At 37.1% G+C, this 13,202-nt stretch overlaps 2 protein-coding genes across 2 annotated transcripts; both read left to right on the top strand.

The window, feature by feature from the left end:
* Nucleotides 1-333: 333 nt before the first annotated feature.
* LOC127453349 (stathmin-like) lies at nucleotides 334-4,298 on the top strand. Its single transcript, XM_051719685.1, has 5 exons — nucleotides 334-406; nucleotides 2,156-2,201; nucleotides 2,346-2,518; nucleotides 2,622-2,813; nucleotides 3,008-4,298. The coding sequence occupies exons 2-5, from the start codon at nucleotides 2,186-2,188 to the stop codon at nucleotides 3,071-3,073; spliced, it is 447 nt and encodes a 148-aa protein (XP_051575645.1). The 5' UTR covers nucleotides 334-406; nucleotides 2,156-2,185; the 3' UTR covers nucleotides 3,074-4,298.
* Nucleotides 4,299-5,649: 1,351 nt separating this feature from the next.
* LOC127453328 (membrane progestin receptor alpha-B) lies at nucleotides 5,650-8,482 on the top strand. Its single transcript, XM_051719658.1, has 2 exons — nucleotides 5,650-5,810; nucleotides 6,790-8,482. Exon 2 carries the CDS (start codon nucleotides 6,814-6,816, stop codon nucleotides 7,879-7,881), a length of 1,068 nt encoding a protein of 355 aa, XP_051575618.1. The 5' UTR covers nucleotides 5,650-5,810; nucleotides 6,790-6,813; the 3' UTR covers nucleotides 7,882-8,482.
* Nucleotides 8,483-13,202: the final 4,720 nt, after the last annotated feature.

Below are 13,202 nucleotides of genomic sequence, written 5' to 3'. Positions count from 1 at the left end.
ATTGCATATTTTTTAAAAAATCTACTAAATGGGCCTAAGTGACCTAGCAAAACAGACTGACCTACGCATTCCAATAATAAACTGACATCGGCCTATGTATTCAAATAGTAAATAAAGATTATATTCTTATCAGCCATTGAAATAAATGTACAATTTAAATATGAGCATCTCAAAATAAACACATTCACAGAAACATTATTGATTTATCTCACATAAATGTGTTACTGCGTTACAAAGAAATACAGTCGGAACTACATATCCCACAATTCTCAGCTCGATAATGATTGGCTACATCCAAATATGACGTAACAGAATTTTGGTCCTCTTTTGCGCGAACCGTTGATGCTGAGGCAGAGAGAAATCTGCACGCGGTGAACTCCAGTTCAGATAACTATTACATCTAAAGGTGGGTGTTTTTTTGTTGTTGTTAAAAATCAGTTTCATGCATCCCATCCGTTTCCCGTGTGACAGGCAATGAAAGTGTCTAATGTGTATACATTCACAAAGATTTGCATCTAATTCTCAAAAATACCTAAATTTCTGTTTTTGGGAGGGGTGTCTAAATAATAGACAAGGACATTGCGAATATTCATTTAGGTTGGGATGTTGCCATAACTAAGTTAGTGAATGCATTTCAAAATAACATCCACAGCCATCGGATTGCGTGTAGCTGTGCAAACAAAAAGGCAAAGAAATGCGTTTCTCGTCGCTTAATTGGGAGGGAATTGGGAAGAGGATGAGGTGCAGCAAACAGGCTCTTGTTTCGTTGAGTTTGGCATGTATCAGCCAACAGACTAGAACAGTTAGCTTCAATTTTACCTTAAATCCTGGCCAACAATTCTATTATTTCACCATTTTCGCAAAGTGGCAGGTGATCTGATGGGTCTCGACGTCTTTTGTCTCGACGACGTTGTTTGTGCATTCGCCAAGCATGCTGTCGAATTTGATTATTGATATTTATGTGCATGAATGACATTGATTAATAAACATACAGAAATATGCGTTTTTGCATGTCAACACTGTGATATTATTCTAGTAAATTGATATCAGTGCAGTAGTGTCTGCTGTGAAAATGGGAGAGATATGGGTGTGATCTGGTTTGTTGGAAACAAACGTTGATCCATAACATCATTTTTAAGGCTGCATTTTCGAGTTGCATTTACTTGGACATTATTAGACTATTATTGTTATGTAATATGTGGAACGTGGCAATATGAATGATTACAGGCTGTTAGAATGAGGGTTCAGGGTGTATCTCGGTCATCTATTGTCTCCACTTGAGATCCTGCATCCCAACGGACAGACACTAAATGGATGTTTATTTTTATCCATTGAGTGATGGCTATTCCGTGCTGTCAGACCTTAATTAACATGATTAGTTTCTCTAATGATTAAAATATCTGACTTCTCAATGAATTAGCTGGAGGATGACTGCCCTGTTGTCTTTGTTCATTCCTGATACAACAACCCCTTTGTTTTAATCTCACAACGGCCACTTAGATCACCTTACAAAAAGAGATGGCGTACTTTATTTTCCGTAAATGTCACCCTAGCTTCTGTGGACAGCAAGTATCCATTTTAATTGATTGATTATCATTAAATTGGATGATGAAAGCAGCGTCTAAATAGATGGATAGGGTGGTTGTTGTGCTGCCAGGGACACATCCCTTTTTTTGGCTTCCAAAATAAAGAAGTGTATATTTCCATTTTGACATTTATTATGCACTGATTTTTGCCTTATTTCATCAATAATAATGCCCTGTGATATTAGCTTCACATTATATTAATTTTCATTCACTAATAAATTATGCATGACTATTGTGGCAACGCCACTCCCAATCCCTTTAAATGTAATTTACATATATATGTACTGTATATTTAGCCTATATATATATATATATATATTACATAACATTATTACAATTTATATATATGTTCATTCGTAGTGGATGCAGAGACCTTATCACTATATGAACATTTTCAGTGATAGGATGCGATAATAAGCTGTTTTATAGTGGTGGGTTGTTTATAACACAATATGGGAGAGATTAATAGTTAATAGAAGGGATTGTTGAAAGCATGAATTGTTTTTGTTATCAAGGTTAGTGGCAAAATGTTTATTTTTCTAACATTATTATGTGCTGTTATTTGGCAGGTGTGTGAAACCGCCAAGGTTGGAAGCGCAATGGCCTCCTCTGGAGGTAAGCTGTGGAAATAGGAGCAGCTAAGCTCCAGTCGGAATTCAACAAGCGTAAAGTAGTTCACTGTAACAGTAATCCACAGTAAATCATACTGAATAGAAAACTGAAGGTGGATTATTAAATGGAATACCATATCATTTACAGACATTCAGGTTAAAGAACTGGACAAGCGCGCCTCGGGACAGGCTTTCGAGGTTATCCTGAGTCCCACGGCCCCAGATGCCAAGGGAGAATTCCCACTTTCCACACCCAAGAAGAAGGAGGTTTCTTTGGACGAGATCCAGAAAAAATTGGATGCAGCAGAGGAGAGACGCAAGGTAAGCGTATATATGCATAAAGGGCCTATACAGGCATCAGATGCCTCAAATTGTAATTCTAATCATGCATCCTATTGTTTATGTGTTTAATTCCTCCTTTCAGAACCATGAGGCAGAGGTCCTGAAGCACTTAGCTGAGAAACGAGAGCACGAGAAGGAGGTCCTTCAGAAAGCAATGGAGGAGAACAACAACTTTAGCAAGATGGCAGAGGAAAAACTTAACCAGAAAATGGAAGCCAACAAAGAAAACCGCACAGCACGCATGGCAGCTATGAACGAGAAATTTAAAGAGAAAGTATGCATATAGATGGATGCATATGCATAGTGAAATTTATGTATATATATATATATATATATATATATATATATATATATATATATATATATATATATATATATATATATATATATATATATATATATATATGTATATATATATAAATATAATGGCTCTGAATCAGATATTTAACAGATGTTTCTTTATTTTAGGACAAGAAGCTTGAAGAGGTACGAAAGAACAAAGAAACTAAAGATGGGGCAGAGGGTGAAAACTAAGTTTCTGCTTTCATTTTCCTTTTTATTTAGGGTATAGTGTTGGTTTTTTTAATGTATCCAAAGATTTATTTTTTGTTCCATTAAATGGCCAATTTTCCGTGATTGGATTCATGTACTTGCCACTTTTTTATTACGGGGTTTTGGGGAAAAGCTGGTGCACAACATTCTCTTCATCACTTTGTGTGTATTCAGTACTGTCTTTCATCCCCTCTAACCTGTAGATTTGTCCAGTTGCAGCTATTAGCATTTCAAATGAGCAGTGTTTTACTGATAGGGAAGCATGCCTGTGTTATGCATAGGTATAGTATATACTTGGTGTATTGCATTGTGCAAGTCCACCTTTTCCCTTGTATGCCAAAACTGCAGTCCTTTGAGCTTAATAAAGTTGCACAGTTGTTTGTTATTGTAACAGTTTTGCCACTGCCTCTTTGTTGAATAGTCAGCCAGTCAGGGTGTAATATGGAGTAAACTTGTACACTACGGAGATAAAAGGCAGTTTATTCTATATGGACATATAGGTTTTGCCTAATAATCAGAGCTCTTAAATCTTTTTGGACACTTTTTGATAGACTCTCCAAGAGATTTGTAGTGTTAACATTAAACATTTTCACATCCACAAACATTTTACTTTACTAGATCATAATCAGAGTGATTTAAATTGAACATGCACCAGTGAAACTAAACTTATTCATTGTGCTCTTGTGCATAAAGTGCAAAAGTGTGAGTATTTAAAAACTTTTAGATTTGTATCCAAACACTCATACTGTAAGTGATCTACTGTGTTTGCATTACAGGTGCACTGAGCAATATCAATAATAAAATTAGTTGGTTAGGGCTGTATATGAACTATACAAGCATCCAGTGTTTTTCAGTTTGTCAGATAGGAGAAAGGCTTTTTTGTATGTCTCAAAATGATTTTAGAAAGATAATGAAAACAATTATCTATCTTTTGGTGCCCGAACAGAGTTAGATTCATGAACATTTATGGCAGTTGTAAAACAGCTTTGCAATCCACCGTGATGAATGGCTTGTTGTCCACTTGCTGTCACATTATTGTGTGTTCAGAAACAGTGCATCCATCTTTTCTAAGATGAATTATGTCTTATTTCCAAATTCCTCCCTCCTTTGGTAGACGCAATTACATGCATCCAAAAATAGACCATGTCCAGTAATATACTGTGTGATGTTTTTTTAAGTGAATAAAATAAAAATGAAATCATGTGCATGTCTGTGTTGTAGAAAGAGAGCATTATTTTTATAATGTTAAAACAAAAGAGAAGTTAGGTCCAAATGAACTCTAACAGAGCGTTTAACACTGAAAACTTCCACACAGTAATGTCCCCAGTATCAATCATTCAATCACTCAAAGTATTTTAGATAAAAGAACATTTCAAAAGGTTACTTTACAGAAAACTCAACTTGAACACTTACATTTCCACTAAAAGGACTTTCAGACTCACAGCTCCTGACAACACAAATTCCTGGACAGTGACCTTTTCAGGGTGTCTCTGAGACAGTGTTACGAAGTACTACATGGGAATGTGCTATTATTACTTGACCGAGAAAGTAGTAATAATTTGCCATAATGTGTATAAATTTACAAAGAGGACCTTTGTTTTCACTGTCCACACTGTTTGACAAGGACGCATTGTCAGCTGGATTGCCTGTGTGGGAGATGAGATAAGCCATCTCACAGCTGAGCTGGGCATAAGAAATTAACAACAGTAAACTGACAAAGTGTACATAGACATTGTGTACATGAAATATGTACATGATAGACAACATGTACATAGTTACCATTCAGATTATATTTAAATTGCATTTAAGGGCTTTTCTTAAAATCAGAGTTTGATTAATTCAACTAATCAGCACAAATAGTAATATATATATTATCAACTGTCCAAATGTTTCTATACACATGTTTTTGGCCCAATTCTGTTCTTTTCACACACTCTGTACTTTGAATAAGCGTAAATTAGCCATATATAGCGTCTTTGTGTTACCTCATTGTCTGCCACAGCCTTGAATCGCTTTCTAATAAAGATTTAATTGAAGCTGATGCATTTCTCAAATCCCTTCAGTTGACTAAAAACAAGAAAAGTGACAGATTCCTGAAACACTATGAGAAATGTTTTGGTAATATCACTGATGATGTGTAATGTTTTCCTCTGCATGTATATGTATGTTATTTATTTTCATTTATTTATATATTTATTTTTATTTCACTTAGTTTTTTTGTTGTCCTGTTTTTTGTGTACGTCTGTATTTTGTTTCGTCCCCCTTACTTGATTAATGTGAAAGTTTGTACAAGTGCTCATTACTTTTTCCTGCATATGTTTTTACAATTTATACTTGTTAAATAAATCAATAAAAAAGCTTTCTGATTAAAAGATTATGTAGGCGGTATTAATACGAGATTCTAATTTCACAGCCCATTCCTTTTTACAGGGCGTGGCCACTTTAAAGATGGTCTCCTATTGGTGAGTTACGGTGAACAAGCGGTGACGATGCTCTCCGGCCTTTCTGATTGGACAATTCACCTGCCCATCAGCGATCTTTAGCTTCGGTCCATCTGACAGCTGTACTGCAGGGAGCTGACAGGAGCCTCTCCCGCTTAACAATTTCACGTGGAAATTTTTCCATCATGACATTTTCGATTTGAATTTTGTTTCCTCAACGCGTTTATAAAGGCAGGGTTAAATGCAGTTCACTGACTGAAAGGATATCCTTTTAAAAGGTAAGTCAGTTCATTTACCAGCCAAGTGTTTAAAGCAAGATTAAAAGGTACAAACAAAAACCACCATTTGCTTATATATATGTAATTTTCTACAATAGAGAGCGGTTAGTTAAATATTGTCAAAGCGCTGAGTCTTGTGGGATGCATTAAGAAACGCGCGTACAGAGTTTGCAAGCGGGGAAAATAAAATACAGCGATATAGCCCAAGATTGATAATCGACATTTGTTAAAAAATCTACATTACGTAAGACTGTAAACGTTTCTGGTTTTGCTATGACCTGTAGCTTTTTGTACAGACATAATTCACTGTTGCGCTTCCGGCGTCTCACGATTTTTTTTATTCTAGATTATACTCGAGAAACATCACGAGGTTGTGGGAAGAGTGTCGGGATGCCATCACTAAATTATTCACTGCTTTTTTGCAGTCTATCACGTAGTTGCGTTGCTTTCAATATTTAGTTCATGTATTTGTTCATGTATTTGTTTCTAGACACTATTTCGCGGTTTCATCCTTAATAATTCATGTGCACGAGGAGCCTCATGCGTAGCACTAATGTTACGTAAGCGATGATGTCTGTTCATTGTACAACATGAAGAAGAAACGCCCCAACGTTTTACATCACGTTACCTTAATTTTCAGGTTATTAACGTTTCTGTCCTTCAAGTTTTCACTTACATATTTTTCGTATGAGTCTGTTGCCTTGACATGTTTTTTTAAATCGTTTTTGAACGCGTGGTATGCAGTCCTTTGCATAAATTGTATGAATGGAAATAAGCCGATAAAAAGCAGGCCTGGATTTTTTTACTGTTAAATAAGTAAGCAAGCTATATCTTAATATCTATATCTTAGTAAGCATATTTATTTATGACTATCTTTTTAATTAGATTTCTTTCCTCGTGAATGCAGATCACCATGCAGTTTCAGGCGCACTACAGTTGTAATGCAGTTTAACTGTTATTGAATACTTTTCCCAAACAGACTGCTGCTTACTTAGTCCTCACCATGGCGACGGTTGTGATGGAGCAGATTGGGCGCCTGTTTATCAATGCACAGCAGCTTCGTCAGATCCCCCGTTTCCTGGAGTCTGCCTTCCCTACTTTGCCTTGTACTGTGATGGTCAGTGATGTGCCGTGGGTATTCCGCGAGTCACACATTTTCACAGGCTACAGGCCACCAGATCAGAGCTGGCGCTACTACTTCCTAACTCTGTTCCAGAGGCATAACGAGTCTTTAAATGTGTGGACACACCTGCTGGCCTCCCTCATTATATTAGTCAAGTTTCAGGAGCTGTCTGAAACTGTGGACTTCCTGCGTGACCCTCACGCCCAGCCGCTTTTCATCTTGCTCCTAGCTGCGTTTACCTACCTGGCCTGTAGCGCACTGGCCCACCTACTCTCAGCCAAATCTGAGCTCTCCCACTACACTTTCTATTTCTTGGACTATGTGGGTGTAGCTGTATATCAGTATGGCAGTGCCCTGGCCCATTTTTACTATGTTGTTGAAGAAGAATGGCACTCTCTAGTGCGAAGTTTATTCTTGCCAGCTGCAGGCTTTTTGGCCTGGCTGTCTTGCACAGGCTGCTGCTACGGCAAGTACGCCAGCCCAAGCATGCCTAAGTTTGTTCACAAGCTATTCCAGGTGGTGCCCTCGGGCCTGGCCTACTGTTTAGATATCAGTCCAGTGTTCCATCGCATCTATAAATGCTACAGCTCCGAGCAGGGCTGTGCAGACCAGGCAGTGATCTACCACTGCTATCAGGTCCTTTTCTTTTTGATTAGTGCCTACTTCTTCTCGTACCCTCACCCGGAGCGCTGGTTCCCTGGATGTTGTGACTTCATCGGACAGGGCCATCAGATCTTCCACGTTTTCCTCGTGCTCTGCACTCTAGTGCAGATTGAAGCAGTCCGACTGGATTATAGTGAGAGAAGACCTCTCTACGAACGTCTCCATGGTGACTCGCTGGCTCACGATGCGGTGGCTCTGTTTATCTTCACAGCATGTTGCAGTGCACTCACTGCTTTCTATGTGCGCAAACGGGTGAAGGCATTTCTAGAAGAAAAGCAACAGTAGAAGTTTTGGCAAGATAAGGGTCTGGGACAAGATAACCATGCTTGCACATGTGGGAAAGATTGCACTGGTCTACAACTGAAATGACTAATAGAATGCAAAAGACCTACTTCCTATTTCTTGTTTATTTGTTATTCATGATTTTGTTCTGTGGCCTGCCAGTGCTGTTTACCAAACTGGTGACATGCTTTAAAACTGCAATACACAGACAGTAACTCTAAAAAATGGATTGCCTACTGAAAGGTTTTGTGCTCAACTCTTAAGCTAATCTTATTGACGACTGCCATTACACCCCATTTAACACAGCATTTATGTGTGATCTATGAGGTGGTATCCGCCTTTTTGCTGACAGATCACTTTGCATACAGGAACCATTGTAGATAGTTTAGGTGGATCACCACTGGATTTGTACAGACTTGCATTGTGCCTCTAAATCTGACCTCATCTAGGTGCATTAATGCTTGGGCGCAGTATGCTACTCTTAAATCAATGTTACACATCAGTAAACATAATTGCCATGCCATCAGACCATTGCATACCAGTGTGGCAACATAACTCATTTGGATGTCAAAGTTAAACATGCAGATCATGAATAAATATATATATATATATATATATATATATATATATATATATATATATATATATATATATAAATAAATAAATAAAAATGCAAACTGCGTACAGGACATCATTTTGAAAGATGGGCTGATTATTATTAAAATGTTTTTACCCTCTACAGTGCTTTTTAGATTTGACATAGTTTTAACCTCAATATACTAATGCAAATCAGTGTCAAAATGACTTCTGACTTGCCTTACAATGTGTCCTACCTATCCAGTGTCCCTTTGAGGTCAGTTTATTTGGTTATGCTATTGTGAAATGCAATCGATGGATGTTTTATAAGTATCAGTCATGCACTGCCAATGGACATTCCCTGACATTTTTAAGTTGTCCACCCAGAGCTGAAATACCAGAGGATGATATGTTGTTAAAAGAACAGTAGGCAGGATGTGACATCATGGGCTTGCAGTATAGTCAGATGTAAGAAATTTGAGTTTAAATAAATAGTTCACCCAAAAATTTCAACTCTCTCATCATTTACTTACCCTCGTGCTATCCTGGATGTGTATGATTTTCTTGATTCTGCAGTACACAAAGATTTTTAGAAGAATATCTCAGCTCTGTAGGTCCATGCAATGCAAATGAATGGTGACCAAAACAGAGCTCTAAAAAGCACATGAAGACAGCATAAATGTAATCCATACGACTCCAGTGGTTTAATCCATGTCTTCTGAAGTGATCCAGTTGGTGTTGGGTGAGAACAGATCAAAATATAACACATTTTCACCATAAATATTGACATTAGCAGTCTCCTTGGTGATCATGATTTCTAGCTCGACTACACTTACTAGCGCCATCTAGCGCTCTTTGCATGCGACAAGAATTAGGAAGTGTAATCGAGCTTGAAACCATGATTGTGCCTAGAGACTGCAATGGCAAGATGTACAGTGAAAACACAAGTTATATTTCGGTCTGTTCTCACCCAAAATCGATTAGATTGCTTAGGAGGACATAGATTAAACCACAAGGATTACTTTTATGCTCCCTTTGTGTTTTTTGGAGCTTCTAAGTTTTGGTCACCAATCACTTGCATTGTATAGACCTACAGATTTGAGAATTTTGAGGGTGGTTAAATAATGAGAGAATTTAAATGTTTGGGTGAACTATGCCTTTAACTAACCCTGGCTGACTAACCAGAGATTTGTGTTATTAATTTAACACAAAAAAGAGCACTTGTTCAACAAGTCATTATGATTTTCAAATGTATTAGAAAGTAGTTCAGTGTCATTCACAGCTTTTTTTTTTGTTTAATGTAACATTAAAATGACAGCCAAAGAGGCTTTTGAGAAACAATGAATATGCCCACCATTGATATGATTTCTCCTTTTGTCATGAATATGATCCTTTTGTACACAAGCGCTAAACCTATGGCCTTTACCTTTACTCATACCCGATGTTAATGTCTTTGTGTGTTCTGTCCATATGTGGAGTTTTCTATTGGCGGTTCAGCACTTTATTTACAAAAACAGTCTGAGCATCAAAACATACCTGTTTTAAATGTAGATTCTAATGTACCTGACTACATGCATGCATCCCTGTGTGTGAGTATGCAAACAGGTGCTTGTGAGTGTGTGTGCACATTTTTGAATGTATTTGTATACCTATGTAGGATGGCTACTTGTGAGAAAGGATATGAAGGCTCTGTCTTAATAGTCTGACCCTGTTTAGCTTTTTAATTACCATGAAATTCGTGTAGCTCCCCTTTTCTTTCTCCTGCCCATAAACAAATTAAACATGACGATCCATTAGATCGAAGGTGGAAGATAATTTATTATCTCCTTGAAATGATCTGTATTCTCTCGAGATATTGTGCCACCAGAATGTTGCTGCATTAACAGGTAAAGGTTCTGTGCGATGTAGTGGAAAAGCTGGTTTATGATCCGGTTGATCCCATTGTTCTGCAACAGAAAAAAACAACAACAAAAAATCAACAAAAACAAAAAAAAAACGTTGCCATGGTATGAGCCGTTTGAGAAGTAGCATAAAAGCAAAGTCATGACTAACAGTGGCCTGTGTTTATTTTTGCAACCAGTACCACATTGGGCAGTATAAGCCAGTTTAAACAGCACCAGCACACAACAATGATGTCACAGATACATAAGCTCACAGACAGAAATATGATGTCATGAAAGGACTGGAACCAATGAAGTGATTCACATGTTTACTTGTCAATTGACATGATGAGGATTTACACGCCAGAAAAGGATCTCATTGTAGATGCTTTATTTAAAGAAAAACCATAGCAAAATATGAATTGTGATTTCTGTAGTCTATGACATTGATATTTATTATGACATGAGAAATTAATGGTATTCAGCAGCAACAATTCATGGAATGTAATTTCTGCTGTACCAGCCTATATGTGTAGGAAGAAAATGAACCACAAACCCTCTCATAGTAGAGCGAATAGGGGCTGCCAAGAGCTGATGTCACGAGTAAGAAAAACAACACATGAGGTCATCTCCTGGCATGGCCAGGATTTGATCTAAAGCCTCTGTTCCCGTAATGCTCAAGTGGAAATTCAAGAAACACTGTAAATTACTAATTATAACTGTTAAGTGTTATATGTTTCTTTAGTTCTGAACCAATCTACTCACATCAAAGGCACTTAAAGAATCTAAATAGTCCTTTTTATCTAACCTTTCTATTTTAAACACCATCATGATTTGAGTTTGGTTTAGGGATTGTTCCATTTGTATTGCACTTAAGTAAAGAGGAAGGATTGCTCGAAAAGTACGTTTAGAACCCCTTGTCAGCCAGCACTGATTTTACTGTAGCTCAGTTTTCACAGTACTCAACCATGAGCCCTTGCACAGATCTAAACTTACACTCATGTTTCCTGGTGCAGTATAGAACAGGAACAAGACTGATGTAACCTAAACTTTACCATTGTGTGTGGAAATGACTGTGTTGATGTACTATGGTATTTAAGTAAATAAACAAGTGTAATTCCTACCCTGCATTTCATATCTTTGTTTCCTTTTTGGGCAGAAAAAAAAAACATTTAAAGTCCTCTTTATAAACAAAAAATTCAGTTTGGTGTATGAACACACAAACATAACTTTTAAAAGGATGGATATAATATACTATGACCATATGACAATAAAGCTTCAGTCTCAGTTTATATCAGTATTCAAATTATATTAGTGATAATCGGTTCCTTACATTCTACTAGTAGGGGGAGACTGGGGCTTTGAGTCAAAAGTCAAGTGATACAAATGTGTATTTTCTTTAACATTGGTTTTGTATGCATTTTAAACACCGAGTTCAACCTTCTTAAATCCTATCCTCTTTCAATATTGTCATTGTGCTATAGCTATTGGGTAAACAAGTGAACACAATAAAACAACACTGGCATACATTCTGGGAAGTGTACTCGGTACACTGGCGGCCAAAAGTTTGGAATAATGAACAGATTTTGCTGTTTCGGAAGGAAATTGGTACTTTAATTCACTAAAGTGGCATTCAACTGATCACAAAGTATAGTCAGGACATTACTGATGTAAAAAACAGCACCATCACTATTTGAAAAAAGTCATTTTGATCAAATCTAGACAGGCCCCATTTCCAGCAGCCCTCAGTCCAACACCTTATCCTTGAGTAATCATGCTATATTGCTAATTTGTTACTAGAAAATCACTTACCATTATATCAAAGACTGCTAAAAGCTATTTGGTTCGTTAAATTAAGGTCAAAAATGGGAAAAAAAGAAACGGCTTTCTCTAGAAACTCGTCAGTCAATCACTGTTTTAGGAATGAAGGCTATACAATGCTTAAAATTGCCAAAAACCTGAAGATTTCATACAAAGGTGTACACTACAGTCTTCAAAGACAAAGGACAACTGGCTCTAACAAGGACAGAAAGAGTTGTGGAAGGCCAGATGTACAACTAAACAAGAGGATAAGTACATCAGAGTCTCTAGTTTGAGAAATAGATGCCCCACATGTCTTCAGCTGACAGCTTCATTGAATTCTACCCGCTCAACACCAGTTTCATGTACAACAGTAAAGAGAAGACTCAGGGGTGAAGGCCTTATGGGAAAAATTGCAAAGAAAAAACCACTTTTGAAACAGAAAAACAAAAAGAAAAGGTTAGAGTGGACAAAGAACACAGACATTGGACAACAGATAATTGGAAAAGAGTGTTATGGATCTTAACCCCATTGAGCTTTTGTTGGATCAGCTAGACTGTAAGGTGCATGAGAAGTGCCCGACAAGGCAGCCACATCTATGGCAAGTGTTGCAGGAAGCGTGGGGTGAAATGTCACCTAAGTATCTGGACAAACTGACAGCTAGAATGCCAAGGATCTGAAAAGCTGTCATTGCTGCATGTGGAGGATTTTTTTGATGAGAACTCATTGAAGTAGTTTAAAAAGTTCTGAATTTTTTTTTTTTTTTCAAATTGGAATAGTAATTGTTCAAGATATTAATGTCCTGACTATAAATTGTGATCAGTTGAATGCCAAATGTCAAGTTGTCACGTTACAATTTTACATTTACATATAGCAGATGCTTAAAAAAAGCGACTTACACAAATGAGGAACATAGCAAGCAATTTGTCATACAACCGCTAAGAATATCTATAGTATTGCACCACCAAGTTCCAAGAGTTAGTATGTTGTAAATGTTATAAATGTATACCAGTTACAACATTTGTTGGCCAAAACAAAAATGTTGCCTTTTAAATTTTTGCTGACATT

This window comes from Myxocyprinus asiaticus, chromosome 15 (genome assembly GCF_019703515.2).
Source record: "Myxocyprinus asiaticus isolate MX2 ecotype Aquarium Trade chromosome 15, UBuf_Myxa_2, whole genome shotgun sequence".
In the NCBI taxonomy this organism is placed as follows: domain Eukaryota; kingdom Metazoa; phylum Chordata; class Actinopteri; order Cypriniformes; family Catostomidae; genus Myxocyprinus; species Myxocyprinus asiaticus.
This window is presented reverse-complemented; position numbering and strand designations above follow the sequence as displayed.